Source organism: Nothobranchius furzeri, chromosome 6, assembly GCF_043380555.1.
Source record: "Nothobranchius furzeri strain GRZ-AD chromosome 6, NfurGRZ-RIMD1, whole genome shotgun sequence".
Classification (NCBI taxonomy): Eukaryota; Metazoa; Chordata; class Actinopteri; order Cyprinodontiformes; family Nothobranchiidae; genus Nothobranchius; species Nothobranchius furzeri.
Window position 1 is genome coordinate 71,096,098 of NC_091746.1, and position 25,091 is coordinate 71,121,188.

Below are 25,091 nucleotides of genomic sequence, written 5' to 3' on the forward strand. Positions count from 1 at the left end.
GAAGAAATGCAGAGAAGCGCTCTGTGGGCAGACAGGACTAAGAGCCTTGGGGAAAAAAGATAAGGGAGCGAAAGAGGGAAGCGTCTGTACTCCGCGAGTGCCAGGAAGATTTACCCTTTAGGTCCATTTCAAACCCAGAACAAGCTGGTTCAGTGGTTCAGCCCGAGGAGAGACAGTCCGGTCCACCATCAGAACCAACACCAGGTCACACGTAATCAGTTCAATCGACCACAGACATGATCACTAGGATCTCCTCTCATCCAGGACCGGGCCTCAGAGGCAGAAGATCGAATGGACACGCTTTTCTTCACCAGAACGGCACCAAAACACGGAAAACTCCTCCTCTACAGGCGGGATCTCCACCCTGACCCAGAGTTGAGAACAGGCCCGTTTTCCGGGTGGGATCCTTGGACTTGGAGGTGCTGATGTTCATCCTGGCCCAGAACTTCCTAAGCAGGAGGAGCTGGATGAAGCTAGGAGGACCACAGATGAGATCCTCCAGCAGGAAGTCCCAAACTAACGGGATTCCAGAATCCGACCCGTTTACAAACCAGATGGATATCCAGGTCCGGTGAGCTAATCTCAGAGTTACTCCGAGTGGTTAGCGTGTTTAGGTAAAGCCACGTATCCGAGCGTCAGCGCCGGCTCTCGGCTCGCTCTGGGCGCCTGGCAGGCCGCCCGCAGCCGCTTCAGCTGTCGCTCTTGACGACGACACTTCTGCTGCGTGGTCTTCAGCTTCTTCCTCAGCAGCTCCACCTGCTCCTCCAGCTGCTCAATGCGCTTCTTCTGCTGCGCCGAGTCCTCCGCCGTGTAGTTGTGATCGCAGGAGACCACCGCTGTGTCGCTTTGGGCATCGGCGGCGCTCCTGTCAGGCTCCTCCTCTTCCTCCAGGGTCGGGTCAGAGGTCAGAGGCAGAGAGAGAGGTAAGTGGATCTCTGGGGGAAACGGGTCTTCCAAAGATTCGGCCTGCAGGACAGAAACCAGACAGATTTGGGATTTTAAACCACACTTCAGAGTCTCAGGGTTAAAGCCTTCAGGGCCCAAAACATTCACATCCAGAACCAGAACCACACTGGGACTCTGACCTTCATGCTGAGGGTAAAGGTGAACAGCGACGGGACGGCGTTCTCCTTGAGAACCCGGTTGTTGCACTCCCTCTTGAAGCAGTCTTTGGTGAAATGCTGGGAGCAGATGTTGCTGTACTTGGTGGGTTTGAAGTTGTTCCTCCTCATGGCAGCGACCCATTTCCCACAAACATCTGGACGGGCCAAAGGAAACCTGGGAAAACACGTCAAATGGTACAACAGCTGGGGAAGTGAAGTCCTCACAGGAACGTCATTCAGATGAAGACAGGCAGTGTTGGGAACGTTACTTTAAAAAGCAATTAGTTATAGTTACTGATTACTTTGTCAAAAAAAGTAACTCAGTTACAAGATTATAAAAGTAACTAATTACCAAGAAAAATAACTACTTAGTTACTTTTTTCATTAAAGAATGCAAGAATTACTATAATAGTGAAATATAAATGACTAATGACTGGAACATAATAAAACCTGAATAATTTAAATAAATAAGCACTTAACAGGAGGAACTACTAATAGGAACATTACACTTATCTAGACTATTAAAAGGTCTCTGTGTGATATTTAACAAAAACCCAATCAGCTAACATTTAAAATTGCAAATAGAAACACCTGTAAAGGTTCCCGAGCCTTTAAATGGTCTCTCAGTCTAGTTAAATTACAGAAATAAATGTAATTTTCTACGGTATTTTAATTTTTCCAGCTTCACATAATTGTGTGTTTTTAGTAGCATTTCTGTTGCAGGTAATCTAGTAACGGTTAAATAAATAAATAAAATCCTTTAAAATGACACTAGAAGAGGCACAAGCCTGATGGAGGACTTACATTTACTAACTTGGGTCAGACCCAACCACAGAAGAGCTGAAGCTGGGTGGTAAACACACACAGGTAGTTCTGATAACACCTGAGCTCCATGACGTCTGAGACTGATGCATCAGTGTTACAGCGGGACTAAAGACATGATCAGAAACAGGTTACAGCTGGATGATCTAGGAAGGTAGAAGATCAGGACGTCTGAGAGGTGAACAGGTGAGCGGACCTTCGGGACGTCCCGCTGTCACGCTAAGAGCACGGCTGCAGACCCACAGATTCGCTACTGCAGCAGCGAATCATTCATCACGTCTTCCTCGTTCTTCACGGTCCGTGATGCTCTTGGATGAAAACATCTACCTCTTTAGCTCCTGATCAGCTGATGACAGCTTCAACACACCGCGCTGCTTAACGCACGCATTTCCTTATCAGTAACAGAAATGACGTTTTGATAAAAGAAGACGGTAATTAATTAGTTTGCTCGTTACAGGAACACTTTTTTTTTATTAACGCGGTTATTTTAAACGGCGTTATTCCCATCACTGCTCTGTTGTGTCTACAGAATGCAGCGACTGAGACCGTGAGGGTCTCCGCCCACCCGGCCAATCACCATCGTGTTTGTAAGTGCGTTACCGACACCTCTCTCTCCCTGGCTGCAGCTGAAGTGTGGCGGTCAGAAAGCCTCACGCTGCTGCTCAACGTTCGACAAGCACGTGGTAACGGTAACGGCGTTGCAGCAGTGGGAAAAGTAATCAATTAAATTATTCCGTTACCTAAAAAAGAACGCCGTTAGCAACGCCGTTATATTTAAACGTCGTTACTCCCAACACTGAAGACAGGTGAAACAGAACTACCTCATCACTTCTACTTCTAAACACAACTGGGCTCAGTAAAACCGACGGCTGCAGGTAGAAACACGAGAAGATCCGAAACGTCTTCAAGAACCGTCAGGAACCCAAACCATCAGAGGCTGAGAAAAGAAACCAGGTCCAGTGGACTAAAAAGGACCCATCCTGTGAGTCCAGTCTGCTCTAGATCAGGAGAGGATGACGGAGCTTTGGTCTGGTTCTGGTTCTGAGGACAAATCCAGACCGTCTCTACAGCCAGAGATGATTAGCATGGAGGTCATGACCTCCACCGGAAGGAGGACATGTTCTCACTCCATCAGAGCAAAGCACGGTGGTGGTGATGAAAATGAACAAACGTCAACTCAGACAAAGTGACTGATGAGTTCTGGAGGAACCAGAACCCGAGCCAGAACCAGCCTCTGTAGCTGATCTGTGAGAAAGCAGAATGATGAAGATTTTAGTGAAAAAATCCAAAATGATTCCAGCGATAAAATAAACGACTTTTAATAAAAACCTGAGTTTCTCCACGTGACCCGATGACGCCGCATTAATTACAGCAACTTTACTGAAGTACTGAATGTTTATCTAAACACCAGGAAGTGTGAAACACACCTGCGCCGACGCTCCTCCACACCTGGCCTGAGTTCTCTCCACACCTGGTTTTATGCTCCTCCTCACTTGGCTGCTGCTGCTCCACACCTGCTCTGATGCCCCTCCACATCTAGCCTGAGGCCTCGCCACACCTGGTTTTATGCTCCACCAGTCTGGACAACTGGAGGTGTTTCTGTGTTTGTAGAATAAACTGGTCCTAACCACTAGCTGCTCTGGTTTTGCTCCAACATGTCAGACTAATGGGACTACAACACCTGGACACCTGTTGAACAGGTGGTTCCTCTGTGAGGCCGCTGCTCGGACTTCTGCTTCATTCAGCACGAAAACATGAATGAATAGACTGCTGTGACTGAACGAGGCTGTTTCTGAGACCGGACCGAAGCTCGGGCGGGCTAACGAGAGTCGGCGCAGAAACACCGGAGCCGAACTTACTTGTGGAAGGAGACATCTTTGTCTTTGTGGTACCGGTTCTTACAGCCATAGGCTGAGCACGTCTGGACCATTGTTTCATCCCAGAAAACGAACCGAACCTCCGCCAAACCTCGTTGCCGTCAGTCCGATCAGGCTTCACTGCCAATAACAAACATGGCGGCGGAGACAGGGTCACCTGACCCGCGTTCTGCCCCCTGATTGGCCTCTCTTCCTGGTAACTGTCATTTTAGTGTGTGAAGCGAAACTTGTTAGAATTTTTTTTATTATAAATCGTTGCAGATAAAAAAAATAAAAATAAAATAAGTAAAGGATAAAATAAAATAGTCACAGAAGAGCAGTTGGACAAAAAACATCTTTTCTTTGAATGCTTTTAATAACTATCACTTGATTTCATACAAATATCCTTTTGTTGTCTTTTTACCGTGTCCTGTCCGGCTGTGAAGCAACCAGAACTGATGTCTGACTGCTGAAGACGAGCCTTGCAGCTTTATTCTCTCAGGTGGAGCTCACAGCTTCTGCCGTAGCCACTGCTGACACCAAAACTTTATTAGCAACACTTTCGGACACAGAGACAGCTGTGAGAGAAAGGGGGAGAGTGAAGGAAGAGGTGAGGGAGGATGAATTATATAAATAATAAATGATGAAGAAGAATCAGCTTCTGGAGAGAGAGAGAGAGAGAGAGAGAGAGAGAGAGAGAGAGAGAGAGAGAGAGAGAGAGAGAGAGAGCGTGAAAAGGAGACACACAAAAATACAACAAGACAAAACATCGCTGCTCCAACAGCATGAGGATATATAACAGTAACTGCTTATGCTGGGAAGCATACCATAATAATTCATAGTGCATTTAGATATGCAGGCAGACCGAGGCACCGCCCACCGGTAGAACAAGTGGCAGGAGGGTACGCGAAGATGTCGTAACACCTCAAGATGTCTCAGCAGAGGAGAGGAGTCCAAGACCCCACCTGACGTACATGCATCCCTCATGCTTACACACACACACACACACACACACACACACACACACACCCTATTCACTCTGGTCCTGGTACTAGTGATGGGAATGGCTCAGCTCACCAAAAAGAGCCGGCTCTTTCGGCTCCCAAGTGGCTCCTCAGATTTTCTTTTGCGCAGAATACATTTATAACCAAAATAATGCAAAACTATTTGTAAAATGATTTACTAATGTAAAAAAATGCTGTGTATCAAATATTTATCATTTCTATGGATTTAATAACTGAACACTTTAAGAAATCTCCACTTTCCGACTGCTGGCGCTAATTTTCTCACCGTCTTCGTCGCACTCTCCTCTCTCTGCCTTTTTCCTCCTCCTCATTCCCGCTCGCCTCCCTCCGCCCGCATGTGCTCTGCTGTGTGTCTGAGTCTGATCCTCCCTCTTCTCCGCCCCTACTGCTCTGTGTGTGGACAGTCTGGACACGCAGTTACACATGTTGACCAATCACCTGCAGCTTTCACCAAGGCAGGGGGGGAGGGGGAGGGCTCCCATCGTTCACTTCAAAGAGTCGGCTCTTAGAGCCGGTTCGTTCGCGACCGACACATCACTACCAGGTACTACTGCGCAGAGGACACAACCATCCCTGGACACCAGAGCTAGCCCCGTTCTAATTAAATAATCTAATCTCTGCTCCAAACACAAGACAATAAATCTGCTTCAAATGCATTTATTTATTTTTACCCAAATTCTGCTTTTTTCTTTATTGCCTACTCGTATACTCCATTCTGAATTGTGTTTTCCTCTATTATTACTATTGTAGTGTTCACCTAAATCACGCCGGATTACGAAAGTTTCAAATCTAATAAAACTTAGAGTAAATCTGAACAATGAAATAAGTTTTTAAGTAAAAAAAATATTCAATAACTTATTAAACGTGCTTCAAATCTGTCTGTAGCTCATTATTTATGCATATGGATGTTTAAAGTTGATCTCCATGAGTCTTGTTTTACAGCCTAAATTAGAACATTTATATTAAGAAACGAGAGAAAATGGTCAGAAAATGTGAAAAAAAAACAAAAGCAAAAAATATATTTAAAAATAGGTAGAAGTCTTCTGAGCCCTCAGACCGACCTGAAGGTTCCTGCAGAGCTTCCACAGCAGGTCTGACTCGTCTCTTGCTGAGCTTTGCACGCCGAGCGCTCACGAAAGCCACTCAACCAAACCGTTTGGCTGTCTTTCCTCAGACCTGCACACATTTCAACCGGTTTATGATTTTTCTTGTCCAGAAAACAAAGAAGTTTGATCTGAGAAAATGAGATTTATGAGCCGTGAGGAATAAACGCAGGTTTAATTCAGTGAGAACAGAACATGGTTTCTTTTAATGGTCAAAGCTGCTGAACAGAAGAACTCAGGCATGTCAGAATCATTTCGCCGCATTCGAACAAGCGTCTGACTGAAGCTGAAGGCGATAAAACTGCAGCTTCAGAGTAAAGTGATGACTGAAGATGACTTTATTACCAGGGCCGATGACCGAAAACACAGGAATCAGAGACAATCATCCTTTAGGTTCATCCCAGCAAACCCAAAGCTGCTCCTCGTTGCTGTAACCATTCTGATCGTAAACATGATAAATCTCATTTTTGGTGTTTAAACAATTAAAACATCCCTTCCTTTACGGCAACATTTTAGGGCCAAAAAGAAAAAGCAACAAATGAGGAAGAGCCTCTTCCTCCTCGGTGTTGCCCTAAAATGCCACCGCTCCCCTTTGACACCTCTGGGTCGCAAAAACCAAAGTCTCGACCCGGTCGGAGGGTTCCGGTTCTGCTGGACGATTCCAAACGTGACCAAACATGAGTTCTTCCCTTGTTAGAAGAAAACACGAGTTCATGAATAAATGCTGTCAGTGTCTGTGCACACAGCAGAACCCGGAAGGTTCTGTTCAGATCTACGAGTCAGGAGGATGAAATGAGAAGCTGAACATCGAGCACAAACTCTGCGCTCTGCTTTAGAGTTGATGCGTAGCTCCAGAAAAGGTCGTTGAGTGAACGCTGACCCGAGCGGGTCCAGAAAGTGATTTAAAGCTAAACAGACAAGGTGCAGAGAAGTACCATAAGCCGATCACCAGATTCAAGGATCCATCTTTACGTTGCTACGGTTACCACCTGTAAACCCCGCCTCAAAACAGAAGAGAAAAACTGTACAAAGAATCAGTTCTGGTTCTTCTTCAGATGGTTTCAGTTTTAGTTGCATTCAGACGTTTGATCTGAAGCACGGTGAACATCTACTGCTCCTCCTCCTCCTCCTCCTGCTGCTTTTCCTCATCACCGTGCTCCTCTACAGCTCTCTCCTCCTTCTCGCCTTCGTCTCCTCCCGTCGCCTCCTTGTTGTTGTTTTCTTCTCCGTTCCCTTCACCACCCTCTTTAGACTCCTCCTCGTCCTCCGAGCCCTAAAAACAGAAACATCTCTTTATTCTGCAGTTTGGAGTCAAACATCCGGGTCTTTGGAGAACTTCTGAACACCTGACCACCTCCCAGGAGTCTGGCTGCTATGAGAGAGGGTGGTAACGGGGGTTGCTTCGGTTCCATACCTGCTTAAGGCGGCTTCTCCTCCGGTTGGGGACCCGGGCCTTCATCCTCCGGGACAGCGCCAGCAGCTTGTTGTGTCTCTGCCTCCTCTTCGCCTTCTCGGCCTCCTCCTTCCGTTTCTCCTCCGTCTGCTCCGAGTCCGACTCGTCCTGCCGCTGTAGCCGGCTCCTCTTCCTGGGCTGGACCATCCTCTTGGGCTGACTCCGGTCGTCCTCCTCTTCCTTCCCTCCACGGCTGGAGGACGAGGAGCTGTCGTCTCCCCCCAGGAAGGAGCGCTTCCGACGGGTCACAGAGCGGCTGTCGTCACTGGACGTGGCCCCGGACTCGCTCCAATCCCGGTCCCCCTGATCGCTGTCCTCCTCCGGGGAGCTCTGGAAGTCTGACTGGGACCCGGAGGTGGAGGAGGAGAAGGAGCCTTCGTCGCTGTCGTCCAGGATGGAGGCGGGAAGGCCGATCTGACGCTTCTTGTTCGCCGCCACCTTGGTTTTCCGCATCGAGGCGAACATTTTCCGTTTGTATAAACTCTCCATATTTGCTCCCGGTACCGGAGACCAGACACATTAAAGAAAACGCGCCGCTAAATGAAGACGTGCTACCGTCTACGCATCACAATAACCGCTGATTCCTGTAACGAAGCGGCCTACATGGCGCTAAAATAACATCCGGGATCAAATATGTTCACGTTTGTTGTTCTAATAGCTCCGTTTGTTTTCGTTACACCGGATATGTTTGATCAATAATCAGTTGTTTAGCATATGTAAGCTAATAATGCTTCCGCTGCTGTGTTGTTGTTGTAGCGCTTTACTTCTTCTTCGCAGTTGGATTGTGTTGCTGAGATTGACCTGCGCCCCCTGGAGGCGCAGATGGAAACTGCAGTTGCGTGCATGGCTGTGGTGTAGCTCAAGGGTTGTGGCACCCAGGAGGATGAAAATGGCTGAGAAGCCTTTATTGTTCCACGACTAATCGAATAAAAATCATGTCGACTAGTTTCAGCCGCACTGGCTTTCGTCAGGACAAGAAACAACTAGAATTTTTTTGTAAATCAATCAACCAAGGCTTTATTTATAAAGCACCTTCCACAGGCCTCTATGGGAGTCGAAGGTGCTTGATACAGCACATAAAAAAACAAAGAAAACTAGAACGCAGTAGAATGAATAAAAATAAGACAAAAATTTGATAAAATAATTAAAAGGGTGGCTTGCCAACTCTGGGTCGGGGGAGAGGTCCTACCTCAAGTGGAGGAGTTTAAGTATCTCGGGGTCTTGCTCACGAGTGAGGGTAGGAGGGATCGGGAGATCGACAGGCGGATTGGTTCGGCGTCTGCAGTGATGCGGACGCTGAGCTGATCTGTCGTAGTGAAGAGGGAGCTGAGCCAGAAAGCCAGGCTCTCGATCTACCGGTTGATCTACGTCCCAATCCTCACCTATGGTCATGAGCTTTGGGTAACAACCGAAAGAACGAGATCGCGTATACAAGCGGCCAAAATGAGTTTCCTCCGTAGGGTGGCCGGGCTCAGCCTTAGAGAGAGGGTGAGGAGCTCGGACATTCGGGAGGGACTCGGAGTAGAACCGCTGCTCCTCTGGATGGAAAGGAGCCAGTTGAGGTGGTTTGGGCATCTGGTCAGGATGCCTCCTGGACGCCTCCCTGGGGAGGTGTTTCGGGCATGTCCTGCCGGCAGGAGGCCCCCGGGTCGACCCAGGACACGTTGGAGAGGTTACATCTCCAATCTGGTCCGGGAACGCCTTGGGGTCCTGCCGGAGGAGCTGGTGGAGGAGGCCGGGGAGAGGACTGTCTGGAGCTCCCTAGTTGGGATGCTGCCCCCGCAACCCGGACCCGGATAAGCGGAGGAAGACGATGACGAATTAAGCGACACTTCGTATTAACTCATGAGAGTCAGGTTTATAATAGTTATGAAATTTATTTCTACACATTTAAACAAGACTAACTTTAACACTCTATGTACTGATGGAACTAAGGTGGAGTGAGACGTGATGAATGATGATGATGGTGGTGTGTGTGTAGAATGTTATTCAGATCCAGCGGATCCGGAGAAGCAGTCAGTTCTGAGTGGGAGTGAATGTTTCGCTCTAAACTTTAGTAGATTTATAACACACATGAAATGCCATCTGTCGGTCTACGTACCCCAGGGGAAGCCTCAGTTAGATCCAGAATGCCGAGGTCCTCAAGGACCCTCCTTGGTACCGAAGCTGGTAGAAAAGCAGCGGTGCCGACCAAACTAGTCTTGGAATGCTTCCAGGTCACGACATGTTATCACTGGCGTCTCCAAGACACTGAAGGGGTCGTGAGGTTCAGCTTTTATTCTGAAGGAACTGTTGCGGTCAGGTGTCACTTGCAACAGATTTTATCCAGCTTGTCGAGGTTCTTTTGGCTGAAGAGGAAGTCCGGAAGGCCTGTCCGACACTTCTATAGTACGCTTTGAACTCAAGGAAAGGTGGCGTGGAATAGGTTTTATAATTGTCATATTTTGGTTTACTGGCGAATCAGAATTTGACATGCAAAAGAGGGTTTATATACAAACACCACAGATAACCACACCTAGCCAGAAACAAAGGTTCTGATTGGATCGGACAAAAGGAAATGTGTCATGTGACTTTAGCATTACGTGTCATTAGTGTCTAGTGCAAATGTCCAAGATTATAATAACTTGTAAAATTCTACTGATCACAGGATTATATCACGTAATTTACATTGTCATTTCACAGATTGATTGAACATTGGGCTCACATTATTATTGGCAATAACAAAGTTGTTGATTATGTATTTATCAAAATAGTTCTTCGTCTTCACTGTAACAGAGGTGAAGCAGTTCAGATGAGCAGAGTGCAAGAAAGACCTTGGCCACTATCTCATGTAGATCAGGCTGTCAAAGACTTTATGTCTCTGCTCGAGCAGATGCAGCAGATAATGACCTTTAGATCATAAACAGGACATTTCATGACGCTACAAGTGTATCATTCATCCATTCACACACACTGGTGGTGATGAGCTACGATGTAGCCACAGCTGCCCTGGGGCGCACTGACAGAGGTGAGGCTGCCGAGCACAGGCGCCACCGCGCCACCAGTCCCTCCGACCACCACAAGCAGGCAAGGTGGGTTAAGTGTCTTGCCCATGGACACAACAGCAGAATTCTCTGTCCAGAGCTAGGATCGAACCTGCAACCTTCCAATTACTGGACATAACTGATTTTATGACCCAGACATCTCAAGATCTCTCAGATACGTAATAAGGTTTTGCTACATAAACATCTAGATAACATTCTATCATTTCATTAATTATCTGTTATCTTTTCATTCATACTTTGTCATGTACAATCACTAGAATTAAATTCATGTTTATAAACTGTATCATTGACTCTGTCGGAATTAATATGAAGTGTGTGTTCCCCGAATAGTCAAAGAACCTAAAAGTACTATTAAATCGAATATTCAAAGACCAATCAAATTGATCATTCATATGGAAATCACATCTTACTGATCTTTTAATAAACGTAGCTAATCCTCATAGTTACATATTTAAAGCCAAATAAACCTGACAGTCATCAGCGTACGGGTGGTAACTCAAGTTTTGCCAGAATCATTCCCAGGGGTAGTAGGTAAACTGAGAAGAGTGGCCCCAGGACTGAACACTGAAGCCAAGCCCATCAAAGTGGAAAAGATGGACTTAGAGTCACTTTGTGTTTTTGAAGTATTCCCTTTAGTTTTGAGCAGTGTATATTTACTTAAAGAAGATGTTTTGCCAGACTACCAACATCTGCCATTCCCCCAAACTTTTTGTTTTTACAGGGTATCTGCATGTTTAAGGGAGTCAGATTTAAGACTTTTTAAGACCCTTTTTTTAAGGCTACTTTGACCAAATTTAAGCTATTTTTTAAAATTTAATTTAAGCTTTAATTTCCAGCTATTGCCTGAAACCGGTGCTAACCATGTCGCGAACATGGGATTAACCATCCAGTTACCATTAAACTTGCATTTCCCCATGGTACAAGCTCCCACTAGCTTAACCAGCTAATGTGCTCATCTAAAAATAGTCCCCTTTCACAAACAACTGAAAGTGTGCAGTTCCGCTTACGCCAACATCGTACACATAAAATGCTGAACACTAACTAGAAATTCACGAAAATTTTATAGAAATAAAAATGTCTTGTTTATTGGGTCTTTGGCCATTTAAGACCTTTGGAAACTGTATTTCAGGATTTTTAAGGCCTTAAATTTGGAAAAGCAAATTTAAGACTTTTTAAGACTTTTAAGGACCTGCGGATACCCTGTTTTAGATCAGCTCCCCACCAGCTCTTGGACTGGTTCAGAGAAGCAGATCACCTGATTCCACGTGGAAATCAGTCTGAAGACAGAAACAACTCAGATTGAAGTTTTTATCAGATTTTAATGTAGATTTGATTTTTTACAGATTAGTGAGGACGTAGAATCAGTAACTTTAACTTTGTGACCTTTGACACTTCAGTGTTCCACCATTAAGGAGACTCAGGATTTCTGAGCCAGAAGCGTGCTCAGTTTGATCTTCCCATCCATGGAGGCCGTTAGGCAGGTACCACAGTCCACAGCGGAGCACCAGTCGACCGTCACCACTGGCGCTTTGTGTCCACCTAGCGACAGCACCCGGTCCAGAGCCGGCTGGCCATTGGTCAGCTGGTGGAGAGGAGGCAAAGCAATGTTAACAAGGTGCACCGATTCTGGGTCTGATTCCTACGGATCTGACCTGCTGATACCGATTTATCTCAAAGTACAAAATTGAACAAGTTTTTGTCTTTAATTTCTGATTACTTTGGAAATTCAGATTCTGGAAGTAAAAACTTCCACAAGGCCTGCAACGGTAAGATTTACTCAGATTTATTCTAGGAATAAAACCCTCCTTTTTCATGGAATTGGATGATTAGATGATATTAGATGATACTATTACTGCTTGGTAATGGTGCATTCAAAGTCTAAAGGGAAATCATTTCTTTGCGTATCACATCAGCTGATCATGCTGAATATTGACCGATTCCAATCAGCTGACTGTTGTGGAGAATCTTTGATGGACGTCTAAAGCCACCGCTTCAGTTTTTAAAGAAAAAAAAAACACACACACACTTTAAAAATACTTATTTATAATGAAAAAATATCTAAATAATGACTTTTGTATGAAGAACAGACAAAAATAAACACAATACACCTTTAAACTGATTTAACTGATCGGGGTGCCCAGTCCTGGTCCCTGCGACCCCCCGTCCAGCAGGTCTTACACCTTTCCCTGTTTCAACACACCGGATTTGAACCAGTGGTGATGAGCAGTGTCCTGCAGAGCCTGAGTAGCCGTCGACTGAATCAGCTGGGTGAGATACAAAACAAGCTGGATAGGGGATCTTGAGGATCAGGACTGGGCACCCCCTGATCAACTAACCAATGGAACACTACGATGAGGATGATGATGAAGGTGCACCCACCCTGTAGATGAGACCTCCGGAGCTGGAACAGGTCAGGATGTGTTGTCCTTCAGAGTCGAAGGCAAACAGCCGCCCCCGAGGAACCTGGACCTTCACAAGAGTTTAAACAAACGGGTGCATGTCTCTGATTTGATCCTGATCACACGTGAGCGAGAGGTCCCGTTACCATGGTAACAGCTCACCTGTTTGTAGCCGCTGTATCCCGACAGGACGAAGGGCCCGGTGGCGTCCTGAGGTAGGCCCTGCTCCGACTGCTTCACCCCGCACCGGTGGATGTTCCACTGGATGAACTGAACAAACAGCTGATCTTAAATCCAGTCCTTTCGGACAACCCGAGGACGTAGAGACAGGCCGTCCCCCCAGCCTCACCTTTCCGTCCTCCCCGACGCTGAAAACTGTATTTTCATCGTAGCTGAACTCCACGCTGTAAACTTCTCCGTCGTGAGCCCTCCAGCTCATGGCGCTCTCGTAGCGCTGCATGTCTACGGCAGGACGACGTTCCGAGGAATGTTCAGAAACAGAAACAGACATGATTTTACCCAACATACACGAGGAGGGAAGGACAGCGGTCTGATGATCGGCGCCATGGCAACCAGCTGCTCCTCTGGGATCAGCCTTTCTTTACTATAATCAAAGTTGTGTTTAATATCCTCATTAGGCTGAGACTCATCCCAGTGACACCGGGTCCATGTCTGACGTCAACGATGAAGAGTGATGAAGAGTTTCTAGTTTGAACCTCTTCAGCAGCAGACCCTTCCACAGCGTCACTACAGCACTTTTAAATAATTAGACAAAAGAAAAATTATTTTTTAAAGCGTAAGAAGTTAGAAAAGGAAAATGTCCTGACTTGGTGCTACATAAATAATCAGAACCAGAGCTGCAGCTGAGCAGAACCAACGTCCGGCTTTGATCAGCGGGAGCATCAGCAGGAAGTAAGCATAAACCCTAAAAACACGAACCGAACAGCCGGATGACTCCGTCAGCAGCCCCCGTCACCAGCAGGTTCCCGTTGTGGTTGAAAGCCGTGCAGTTAATGGCTACTGGTTCTGGTTCCAATGAGAACTGCAGCTGAGACAATCCAGAACCCACATCAGAACAACAGGAAACAGCTGATCACCCAACCAGTACTTTAGCCACCTGCTGCTTGACGGTCTTGGTGTCCCACAGCAGCAGCTGACCTGACACCGGGATCGGGAGTCGGGGACTTGATTCCAGGTTTCCGGATTGACCGAGAGCCGCAGCGGAGCAGATGAAGGACGACCCGCTTGGACTGCTGGCTAGAGACAAAATCCTGAGACAGAAAGAAGTTCATCAGGATTATTTGAAAACTGCTGGTTGTAAGTGTTCCTGTTGAAGAAGGAACCTTCATAAACACACATTCTCGTCTGAGGGGGGGGTTAGCACAAATCAGTGCTCCACATAATCTCTAATTACAGATTATAGATCAGATTATACGAAATCTCGAGCCAAATCCATATGAGCTGCTGTAAGATTCCAGGCCCTTGTTTATCGACCGTACTGACGAACAGATCTGTGTGAATTTCGTGCGTGGGAACGATTCTAACGATGAGAAGAGCTGTGAGCGTGCATAGGAGCAGCCTCTAGTGGTAGAAAGGGGAACTGCAGTACTGAAGGTCTCAGTGCATGAAGTTACGTCGGCGGAAAAACGGCACGTAACTGGTGCTGCAACCAATAAACGCCACATGTGACCGATGGGAATCTGGCATGACTAATCTGTGTTACTGGAGGATTTAACGGAGCGTGCTCTCTGGAGGGAACGCGTAGGAAATCCTTCTGCTATGCTGGGATTTGGGACACTCTGTGGCACGACAGACAAACCTCACAAATCCGATTCCAGTTCATGTTTTGTTTTACGACTACGAGAACCCCGTGGATCCTCCTCCTGCCCCCTGATCTCACACACAACCAGACTGAACAGCAGCTCAGATGCTTTGGGTTTTAAGCCGGGCGTACACTGTGCGACTTTTTCACTTTTTTGAGCCGATATTCCACTCGTGCGAGAATCCACGACATCGGGGCGAGTTTTGCGCCGAGTGTCGTGTAGTGTACAGGGGGTTACGAGAGGCGATTAACACCACGTGACCAGCTACCGATCAGCAGTCGTGAGGTCGCACGGACTTCTGGCGTGTTTAATATTTCGCTCGTCCCTCGTGAGGGTATCGACTGTTGAAGCGGCGCTGCGAGCAGCTGCGACCCAAAAAGTATCAGAACCGCTCACGGCGCATGCGCAATCCTGCATCAACACCGCTCGCCCGCTATTTCCCTAATAACACACGTTGTTCGTTTTTGTTTCTACACGTTTTTTTACTCACAGATTGTCAAGAAAGCGTGTTTGTCGTGTTCATGTCAAATTAAACTGATCACAAAACACAGAATTATTTTCTTTATTTCGTTTTCCTCATCCAACCCCCATAAATCCCTGTGTGTCCTCCTGCAGCACTCCCGAAGGACAACAGGCAAAACAAGACAAAAAAGTCTAACGTGTTGAGTAAAAACTGCTATTTTTAGCATATTTTAGGTCCGACGTGTTGCTACCAGACGTACAGTGAGAGCTGAAGCTGAGTGCTACGAGTGAAAAAGTGGCGCGGTGTCCGCCCAGCTTTACGCTTCTGCAACCAGTGTTTCGAACTTGTTTTCAATAAAGTTTTTCGTATTTCTTCTCGAAAAAAAAAATCCAGGGAATCCCTCACGAGGAGACCAAATATGGTTAATTGAGGGCGCTCCTGCGTGTAAGTGACAGAGCGGACACGAGCACCTGGGTAGCACAGGTGGGATTAACCATCAGTCGAGTGCAGAGGCTCGTGCGTACGAGAGACCTCCGCATGTGTCATAAATCAGTCTTCGACTGTTCAAACACACGTTCTAGATCTGGTCGGAGGAGGGAATACGGGACAGTTTCTATGAACGTTTGATAAATGAGGCCCAGGAATCATGGACTGGATTAGTTGGCAGGAACGCCGAGTCAGCATTAAAACAGCTGATTCAGGAGGGAGTGCTCTTGTCAGCATCTTTAGAACATTTTAAAGGTTAGTAGTTAAATTCCTGGCAGCAGACAGGCCTTTTTTACCGAGGGTGGGTCTCATCAATGTTCATCTCATACAGATTCTTCTTGGCTTCGGTATCGTAGAGCCTGACGGTGCCGACGCCGCTGCCTAGCAACAGCTGACCAAACAGAAAACATCGTTAGACGAGTTTTATTCAGAGCGGCTTTGTGCTACTGTCTCAGTCGGACAAGCCATCGGCGATCCTACCAGCCGGTCCGGTTTGGTGGCCCACTCCAGAGACAGTAACGGAGACTTGGACATGATGGTGGCTTTGGTCTGCATCATGGGGTTGAAGGACCAAACCTGGAGTCAGAGGAGAGAGTGAGTCCTGCTGGCTGCGTTCGTACAACACCGAGGAGAAACGGGATAGCAAGCACCTTGATGACTCCGTCGACGTCCAGACTGGCGACGCGGCGACCAGAAGAGTCCACCCTGGAGAGCAGAGGAGAAGAACGAGGTGAAAAGTTCAGAGTTCCCGATGCTGGTCAGCTGTGAGAGCGGACCTGACCTGCAGTGCATGATGGCGGAGTGATGTTCCCCGTACTCCTCCTGACTCAGTTTGATAAACGGCTGCTCTGCTGACAGGCCTCCTCCTGCCCCACAGCTCCTGCTACTGGAGGAGTCGGGGGGGTCGCCGGAGGTCTCTGTGGGCTCTGCATCGCCCACCTCCACCTTTTTCTCTGGTGTCTGACCAACCACACCAAACAGAGATAAGCAGACGGACGTCAGACAAAGCGGCTCTGTCGTGTAAAAAGTTAAACATTTAAAGGAGCGGTTCACTCGGTTGTTCAACACATCTGCAGTGGTCTATTAGCCATAGCACCTTCTAGGGTCCTGCAACCCCCCAAGGCGCTTTACAACACAATCAGTCATTCACACATTCACATCCTGGTGGTGATGAGCTACATTGTAGCCACAGCTGCCCTGGGGCGCACTGACAGAGGCGAGTCTGCCGTACACAGGACTTGTGTCAGAGTCTTTACAGCAATCCTCATACTAAGCAAGCATGCAGCGACAGTGGAGAGGAAAACTCCCTTTTAACAGGAAGAAACCTCCAGAGAATCCTGGCTCAGTATAAGCAGCCATCCTCCACGACTCACTGGGGATGGAGAAGACAGAGCACGCACACACACACACACACACACACACACACACACACACACACACACACACACACACACACACACACACACACACACACACACACACACACACACACACACACACACACACACACAGGTTACATGGTGATTTCTTAGTAAATATTCTATGTGGTGAGAGATAAACTTTACTGTATTTATCCTAGTGGATCTATAATTAAACAGGTAAACTAGTAGTAGCACATTCTACGTCAGCACTCCTTCCTAGAGTTTCACCGTCTATTCATCAGAAGCTGATGCAGGAGACAGGTGTAGGAGACTATTTTCATCTTCAGCCTGCATGAAACACTCTGAGTGACTCGTTAGAATCAGACATAATCATTAAATCTGGGTTCCACACCTTTAATGTCTGAAATAAAGTAAAAACAATAACTTATGACTGTCTAATGCAGGGGTGGACAATCCCAGTCCTCGAGGGCCGCTGTCCAGCAGGTTTTACTTGTTTCTCTGCTTAAACACACCTGGTATGAATCTATTAGTGATTAACAGGCTGCTGCAGAGCCTGATGAGCTGCTGAACAGGTGATTCATCCAGGAATCAGGTGTGTTGGGGCAGGTAAACAACTAAAACCTGCTGGATAGCGGCCCTCGAGGACCAGGATTGCCCACTCCTGGTCTAATACTAACATAGCAACTATATAATAATGAGTAAATTTATAAACTCAGGAGAAAACTGAACTTGGCCCTCTCCACCTGTAGATCCTTCACCAGGGGGCAGCAGACGTACAATCTGGACCTGGCAGATTTCTGATGAAGGTACTAATCCTGATGCTCCACCAGGAGGCTTTATTAAGGCCAGAAGGGCTTTGATGTGCGAGGCTGGTCGATAAAAGGCAATTTTTGTATTATTATTCCTTAACGTTTCACTCTTGTGGCAGTGAAAGGTTCCACGAGTGTGGTTCTACCTGAACGCCGGAGCCCGGAAGGTGAGCTGAGGTACCTGATGTGGAGGTTTGGAGAAAAGCTCCTTCCTCTCCTTCTCGTGTTCCTGGATCCTCTTGTTTCGGCTATTCTGGTTCACTGACTGGTTTGTAGCCTGCTGAGACTGGGAGCTACAGGTTTCACTGGTGGACACCTGGCTGGAAGGTGGTTTCCCTTCCTTAGACTGGGACGCCTCTTTAGGCTTTATCAGCTGCCAAAAAGAAAACAATTGTTGTGATTATTTTTTCTTTGTGATATTTTATCTAAATAAAGAAAAAGAACTATTTCAGCATTTTAACGACCCGTTTGTTTTTAGCGTGGTATTCGTGCATGATTGGCTTGTGTGAAGCGCTTTGGGCAGCAGCTGCTGCATATAAATACAGCTGACCTTGACCTTCCTGCTCTCACCTGATTGGCCGTTGGGTCCTTCCTGCCCACGGCCGCCTGGCTCGGTGAAGACCCAGAGCTCACCAGGGCAGGTTTAATCGGAGTTCGTTTGGCTTGTGGGAGGAATGTGGAGAAGAAGTTTCTGGAAGGAGTGGTGGCGGCGCTGCTGGCTCGTTGGCTCGACACCAAATCCCTAGGAGGGAGCAGAAAGCGGTCAGATCCACCTGAGCCAGACCCGGTCCAGGCTGGAGGCCACCAATGCTTCAGGACTCTTCTGTTCAGGCTGCTGATGTTTTTCTAACTCCACCTTTAATGGTGTTGCTTGATTCAGAACAGGCACATTTTCTGTCCATAAGGTTGTTTTTAAAGAGACAACGTGTAGTTTTTACCATTAATCTCTGGAAATTTCCACAATGTTGTTGAAAATGAACAAAATGATGTCCAGTAGAAAATATGTGTGGCTTCATAACACATAACTATAAAAATCAGGTATAAATACGTGGGAGCGGGTCAAAGTCTCTGGGCGACGCCATATTAGATGCCATGTTTCCTTCTACGGGAGCCCGTGAGGACAAAATGCATTACTGATTTGTACAAAACTGATTCATTCTTAAATATTGTTGTTTTACACATTTACCTCTTCACTTGTTGCCAGCGACGAAAGGGACCCTAATGTGCTTGTTAGTCTGCTGAAGTTTGTACTGCCCATGGCTTTTTGACCCTAATGGGCATCCATTGGTAAGGTCTTACTCCAACACAAAATATTGCTTGCTTGCAACAATTTAGGTATCTGATAAATGGTGGGGGTGGGTGATAGTGATGCAGTGGGGGTGGGGGGGTGATGTGGTAGAGGGTGGGGGGTGATAGTGATGTGGTAGAGGGTGGGGGTGATAGTGATGCAGGGGGGGGGGGGTGATGTGGTAGAGGGTGGGGGTGATAGTGATGCAGTGGGGGTGGGGGTGATAGTGATGTGGTAGAGGGTGGGGGTGATAGTGATGTGGTAGAGGGTGGGGGTGATAGTGATGCAGTGGGGGTGGGGGTGATAGTGATGTGGTAGAGGGTGGGGGTGATAGTGATGCAGTGGGCGTGGGGGGGTGATAGTGATGCAGTGGGGGTGGGGGTGGGGGGTGTTAGTGATGTGGTAGAGGGTGGGGGTGATAGTGATGCAGTGGGGGTGGGGGTGGGGGGTGATAGTGATGTGGTAGAGGGTGGGGGGTGATAGTGATGCAGTGGGGGTGGGGGGTGTTAGTGATGTGGTAGAGGGTGGGGGTGATAGTGATGCAGTGGGGGTGGGGGGTGTTAGTGATGTGGTAGAGGGTGGGGGTGATAGTGATGCAGTGGGGGTGGGGGGTGTTAGTGATGTGGTAGAGGGTGGGGGTGATAGTGATGCAGTGGGCGTGGGGGGGTGATAGTGATGCAGTGGGGGTGGGGGTGGGGGGTGTTAGTGATGTGGTAGAGGGTGGGGGTGATAGTGATGCAGTGGGGGTGGGGGGTGATAGTGATGCAGTGGGGGTGGGGGGTGTTAGTGATGCAGTGGGGGTGGGGGGTGTTAGTGATGTGGTAGAGGGTGGGGGTGATAGTGATGCAGTGGGGGTGGGGGGTGTTAGTGATGTGGTAGAGGGTGGGGGTGTTAGTGATGTGGTAGAGGGTGGGGGTGATAGTGATGCAGTGGGGGTGGGGGGTGATAGTGATGTGGTAGAGGGTGGGGGTGATAGTGATGCAGTGGGGGTGGGGGGTGATAGTGATGCAGTGGGGGTGGGGGGTGTTAGTGATGTGGTAGAGGGTGGGGGTGATAGTGATGCAGTGGGGGTGGGGGGTGATAGTGATGTGGTAGAGGGTGGGGGTGATAGTGATGCAGTGGGGGTGGGGGGTGATAGTGATGTGGTAGAGGGTGGGGGTGATAGTGATGCAGTGGGGGTGGGGGGTGATAGTGATGTGGTAGAGGGTGGGGGTGATAGTGATGCAGTGGGGGTGGGGGGTGATAGTGATGCAGTGGGGGTGGGGGGTGATAGTGATGTGGTAGAGGGTGGGGGTGATAGTGATGCAGTGGGGGTGGGGGGTGATAGTGATGCAGTGGGGGTGGGGGGTGATAGTGATGCAGTGGGGGTGGGGGTGATAGTGATGCAGTGGGGGTGGGAGGTGATAGTGATGTGGTAGAGGGTGGGGGTGATAGTGATGCAGTGGGGGTGGGGGGTGATAGTGATGCAGTGGGGGTGGGGGGTGATAGTGATGTGGTAGAGGGTGGGGGTGATAGTGATGCAGTGGGGGTGGGGGGTGATAGTGATGCAGTGGGGGTGGGGGGTGATAGTGATGTGGTAGAGGGTGGGGGTGATAGTGATGCAGTGGGGGTGGGGGGTGATAGTGATGCAGTGGGGGTGGGGGGTGATAGTGATGCAGTGGGGGTGGGGGGTGATAGTGATGTGGTAGAGGGTGGGGGTGATAGTGATGCAGTGGGGGTGGGGGGTGATAGTGATGCAGTGGGGGTGGGAGTGATAGTGATGCAGTGGGAGTGGGGGGTGATAGTGATGTGGTAGAGGGTGGGGGTGATAGTGATGCAGTGGGGGTGGGGGGTGATAGTGATGCAGTGGGGGTGGGGGGTGATAGTGATGCAGTGGGGGTGGGGGTGGGGGGTGTTAGTGATGTGGTAGAGGGTGGGGGTGATAGTGATGCAGTGGGGGTGGGGGGTGTTAGTGGTGTGGTAGAGGGTGGGGGTGATAGTGATGCAGTGGGGGTGGGGGGTGTTAGTGATGTGGTAGAGGGTGGGGGTGTTAGTGATGTGGTAGAGGGTGGGGGTGATAGTGATGCAGTGGGGGTGGGGGGTGATAGTGATGTGGTAGAGGGTGGGGGTGATAGTGATGCAGTGGGGGTGGGGGGTGATAGTGATGCAGTGGGGGTGGGGGGTGATAGTGATGCAGTGGGGGTGGGGGGTGTTAGTGATGTGGTAGAGGGTGGGGGTGATAGTGATGCAGTGGGGGTGGGGGGTGATAGTGATGTGGTAGAGGGTGGGGGTGATAGTGATGCAGTGGGGGTGGGGGGTGATAGTGATGTGGTAGAGGGTGGGGGTGATAGTGATGCAGTGGGGGTGGGGGGTGATAGTGATGTGGTAGAGGGTGGGGGTGATAGTGATGCAGTGGGGGTGGGGGGTGATAGTGATGCAGTGGGGGTGGGGGGTGATAGTGATGTGGTAGAGGGTGGGGGTGATAGTGATGCAGTGGGGGTGGGGGGTGATAGTGATGCAGTGGGGGTGGGGGGTGATAGTGATGCAGTGGGGGTGGGGGTGATAGTGATGCAGTGGGGGTGGGAGGTGATAGTGATGTGGTAGAGGGTGGGGGTGATAGTGATGCAGTGGGGGTGGGGGGTGATAGTGATGCAGTGGGGGTGGGGGGTGATAGTGATGTGGTAGAGGGTGGGGGTGATAGTGATGCAGTGGGGGTGGGGGGTGATAGTGATGCAGTGGGGGTGGGGGGTGATAGTGATGTGGTAGAGGGTGGGGGTGATAGTGATGCAGTGGGGGTGGGGGGTGATAGTGATGCAGTGGGGGTGGGGGGTGATAGTGATGTGGTAGAGGGTGGGGGTGATAGTGATGCAGTGGGGGTGGGGGGTGATAGTGATGCAGTGGGGGTGGGAGTGATAGTGATGCAGTGGGAGTGGGGGGTGATAGTGATGTGGTAGAGGGTGGGGGTGATAGTGATGCAGTGGGGGTGGGGGGTGATAGTGATGTGGTAGAGGGTGGGGGTGATAGTGATGCAGTGGGGTGGCGGTGATAGTGATGTGGTAGAGGGTGGGGGTGATAGTGATGCAGTGGGGGTGGGGGGGTGATAGTGATGTGGTAGAGGGTGGGGGTGATAGTGATGCAGTGGGGGTGGGGGGGTGATAGTGATGTGGTAGAGGGTGGGGGTGATAGTGATGCAGTGGGGGTGGGGGGTGATAGTGATGCAGTGGGGGTGGGGGGTGTTAGTGATGTGGTAGAGGGAGCAGCCTGATGGCCACACCACACGAGGAACAGTTCTGAGCTGTGTGGCTAAAACAACCAGACATTCTGCATTCTTACAATTGGGACTACAAAAATCTTAGCGAGAAGAAAAAATGGCGGATCGGCTGTGTGTTTACCTGGAAGTATATGACCATATTTGGCAGTTAGGGTTAGTGACTGAAGTGAACTATTACTTTGTTATTACAGCACGTCACACACACACTCGTTAAGTAAACAACAAGAGCTTTGGATAAAGCTTAGAAATCAAAACTGCAAACACAAACTACATGAAATTAATAAAATACCACAAATTAGAGGACACCACACAGGTCATGTGACCCCAGTCAGTGCCTTTGTGTCTGAAAGCAGAAGAATCCTCTCAGGATTGGGCTAGGACCAGGTTGGTTTGGGGAGATTAGCTCCATCAGTAACAACTTTATTCTGTTTTTATTTCGGTTATATTTGTCTGATAATTGTGACAAAGATGCAAAAACAGAATAAATGTAATATAAATATACATAATTTGAATAAATATGTGAGATGGAGCAAATAAGAATATTACCTGCAGGTTTAAACTCATGAAGGAGAATTTTGTCTCTTCTTCTCTTTACTTGGGTTGTCACGGTAACGTTTTCTGCTATGTTTTATTGCATGTAAAAAATTAGAATCAAAATGTAATTAGCTTCTTAATATTGAACAAATAAAACATCATGTTGCAGGTTATTGATAACTGAAGGGTTTAAAGGGCAAACTGCAGGTTAGAGCCTCCTTTGAACAAATATTTAGAGAAACATGACAGGAACTCATTCTAAATAAAAAGTTACACATAAATAAATTATTTAGTTTTTGGGAGTCGATTTTGAGAGAAAAGTGTTTTTTTCTGCCGAACCAGACATGACTCGGGCAGAGGGAGTCCTGGTAGCTCGATCCAGAGAAAAGTATGGATTTTAACCAACACAGAGAAAACTTTAAAGTAGGGATGTAAGAAAATATCGATATGGCAATATATCGTGATATTGTTTCCTGCAATATTATATCGATATTCAAAAGCAGTGTATCGACTTTTGGGAAGAATTCACATGCAAACATTTGTGTATTTTCATTTCCTTTGGTGCAATTCAAACGCCGACTTGTAGTTGGCAGCAGTGTGCAGTGGGTTTTGTTTCCACTATTGAAATGTAAATCTCTTTATTATGCTTCAGATACATCACGATAAACATGTTAAGTATCAGTTTGGACAGTTTATTGAAATTACCTACAACAGATTCAGTCTAAAAAAATTGCTGCTATTGTCTGGCTGAATGTATCGCAATATATCGTGATATATTGTATCGTCTCCCCCGTATCGTGATGCATATTGTATTGCCAGAATTTCACCAATACACATCCCTACTTTAAAGAGTAACTAAACTCCAAAATAACTTGTTTTTGCTTATAAACTGTATAATTGGGTCTCTACAAATGCAATCTTTCTGTTTCTGTGCATTTATTGACATGTTTGTGTAAACTTGATTAAATCTAGAATCTAGGTCTAAAAGTGTCTCAGTGCTGCCCCCTGTGGCAGAACAGCGGCTACTGCATTTAAACTTGTGATTGGCTGGGGCTGGAACTATTTCACTCATTGGTACAGTCTCCTCCCACTCACCCTCCCTCCCAGGACGGAAATCCCCACACTGTGCCTCCTGGCAACGCCCACTTTCATAGCATTTTTCAAATCTTCACGAGGGGTGGAGTTATGTTTTCTGATGGTGTGCTGTTCCTCTTTAAAGTTTATAATTATATTTATGGCGGACCACAACCACAGAGCTCGGAGCCTGCTGCACGCCCCGGAGAGCAGACACTCCAGAGGGAGAGACGATGGACAGAGGAGAGACATTGAGCTGTGGTGTCAGGAGGTTCTGTGGAGGAGCAGCTGTCTGGATGAGTGAACGATGCTAGCTAGCTTAAACTTGTGTACTAACATCACAATGTTTAGCAGATTATTGTACCTGACAATTAAAATAGTACTGGTCAGTTAATATAAACTATAATGAGCGTTTGTCAGCTGTTTCATACTCGTTAATATCAGTTCACGTAACGTAGCCTAGCGCTTAGAGAGAGGGAGAGACGACCGTCATTCCCTGGGCAGGCAGCTCGAACCTGGGTCCGACCCAGAAACCAGCAACCACCTAACCCGGGGGTCGGCAACCCGCGGCTCTGGAGCCGCATGCGGCTCTTTCATCCATCTGATGCGGCTCTCTGCTTGTAAACTAATTAATGAATATTTAATTACAATGTATATTTTTTTACTGCATTCATTTTTTATCTGTAGCCAATTCTAAATGTACAGATTGTCTGCGTAAACCTGAACAGGTCACCTGCTCGTGCATAATCAGATGTGTCTATAGGCGCTTTCTGAGCTGAGGAGGATACGAGATGCTGGACTGTTCCTCAGACAGGCTCATGGATGCGTCGCAGGGTTGGAGACAGGAACAAGCGCTATTCAGCCAAAGATTCATAATCAGGAACATTTTCTAAGTGACACGTCTCTGAGAGACCGGGTTTAGAAAACACAGAATCTTCCTGCATGGTTCTGGTTCTGCGATGCGCTCCAAGCCCCCGATCTATCTTCAGCTCGCCGTCCACCTTACGCACCGAGCTCAGTGTCCATCTCAGATGTTCTGATGATGGGAATCTTTTCCTGATTGGTGTAGCTACCTCCACGATGTGCGTAACCATTAAAATGTCAGCACATCTGCAGGCTTGAGATTTCTCCGTCAGAATAAATACGGGGAACATCGGGTCAGTGCGAACCCTGTCAT

At 47.9% G+C, this 25,091-nt stretch overlaps 3 protein-coding genes across 6 annotated transcripts in view; all 3 read right to left on the reverse strand.

Annotated features, from left to right (window-relative positions):
• Positions 1 to 375: 375 nt before the first annotated feature.
• On the reverse strand, positions 376 to 3,970 carry thap1 (THAP domain containing, apoptosis associated protein 1). Of its 2 annotated transcripts, none has more exons than XM_070552522.1 (3): positions 3,785 to 3,970; positions 1,086 to 1,278; positions 376 to 966 (listed from the first exon to the last, which is right to left on the reverse strand). In XM_070552522.1, the coding sequence occupies exons 1-3, from the start codon at positions 3,853 to 3,855 to the stop codon at positions 589 to 591; spliced, it is 642 nt and encodes a 213-aa protein (XP_070408623.1). In that variant the 5' UTR covers positions 3,856 to 3,970; the 3' UTR covers positions 376 to 588. The 2 variants fall into 2 exon arrangements, with proteins under 2 accessions (XP_070408623.1, XP_070408624.1); XM_070552523.1 differs by lacking the exon at positions 3,785 to 3,970 and adding an exon at positions 1,908 to 2,042.
• A 2,813-nt stretch (positions 3,971 to 6,783) lies between these two features.
• On the reverse strand, positions 6,784 to 8,079 carry ccdc82 (coiled-coil domain containing 82). The gene is made up of 2 exons (XM_070552521.1): positions 7,324 to 8,079; positions 6,784 to 7,182 (listed from the first exon to the last, which is right to left on the reverse strand). The coding sequence occupies exons 1-2, from the start codon at positions 7,849 to 7,851 to the stop codon at positions 7,018 to 7,020; spliced, it is 693 nt and encodes a 230-aa protein (XP_070408622.1). The 5' UTR covers positions 7,852 to 8,079; the 3' UTR covers positions 6,784 to 7,017.
• A 3,626-nt stretch (positions 8,080 to 11,705) lies between these two features.
• wdr91 (WD repeat domain 91) overlaps positions 11,706 to 25,091 on the reverse strand; it is a 27,043-nt gene continuing 13,657 nt past the window's right edge. For all 3 annotated transcript variants that reach the window (XM_070552515.1, XM_070552514.1, XM_070552516.1), the window contains 12 exons: positions 18,339 to 18,510; positions 17,950 to 18,141; positions 16,359 to 16,537; positions 16,228 to 16,282; positions 16,058 to 16,153; positions 15,874 to 15,968; positions 13,923 to 14,076; positions 13,745 to 13,853; positions 13,155 to 13,267; positions 12,968 to 13,075; positions 12,786 to 12,875; positions 11,706 to 11,988 (listed from right to left, as the gene is read on the reverse strand). In XM_070552515.1, coding sequence (XP_070408616.1) covers positions 11,824 to 11,988; positions 12,786 to 12,875; positions 12,968 to 13,075; positions 13,155 to 13,267; positions 13,745 to 13,853; positions 13,923 to 14,076; positions 15,874 to 15,968; positions 16,058 to 16,153; positions 16,228 to 16,282; positions 16,359 to 16,537; positions 17,950 to 18,141; positions 18,339 to 18,510 — 1,528 coding nt within the window. In that variant the 3' untranslated portion in view covers positions 11,706 to 11,823. The remainder of the gene's footprint in view (positions 11,989 to 12,785; positions 12,876 to 12,967; positions 13,076 to 13,154; positions 13,268 to 13,744; positions 13,854 to 13,922; positions 14,077 to 15,873; positions 15,969 to 16,057; positions 16,154 to 16,227; positions 16,283 to 16,358; positions 16,538 to 17,949; positions 18,142 to 18,338; positions 18,511 to 25,091) is intronic.

Excerpts from the sequence above, each read along its gene's own strand:
- thap1 (XM_070552522.1), bottom strand. The coding sequence starts at position 3,855 with ATGGTCCAGACGTGCTCAGCCTATGGCTGTAAGAACCGGTACCACAAA. Across the intron at positions 1,279-3,784 it reads AAAGATGTCTCCTTCCACAA|GTTTCCTTTGGCCCGTCCAG; the intron begins GTAAGTTCGGCT and ends GTGTTTTCCCAG. Across the intron at positions 967-1,085 it reads CCTTTACCCTCAGCATGAAG|GCCGAATCTTTGGAAGACCC; the intron begins GTCAGAGTCCCA and ends TCTGTCCTGCAG.
- ccdc82 (XM_070552521.1), bottom strand. The coding sequence starts at position 7,851 with ATGGAGAGTTTATACAAACGGAAAATGTTCGCCTCGATGCGGAAAACC. Across the intron at positions 7,183-7,323 it reads GGAGAAGCCGCCTTAAGCAG|GGCTCGGAGGACGAGGAGGA; the intron begins GTATGGAACCGA and ends TTCTGTTTTTAG.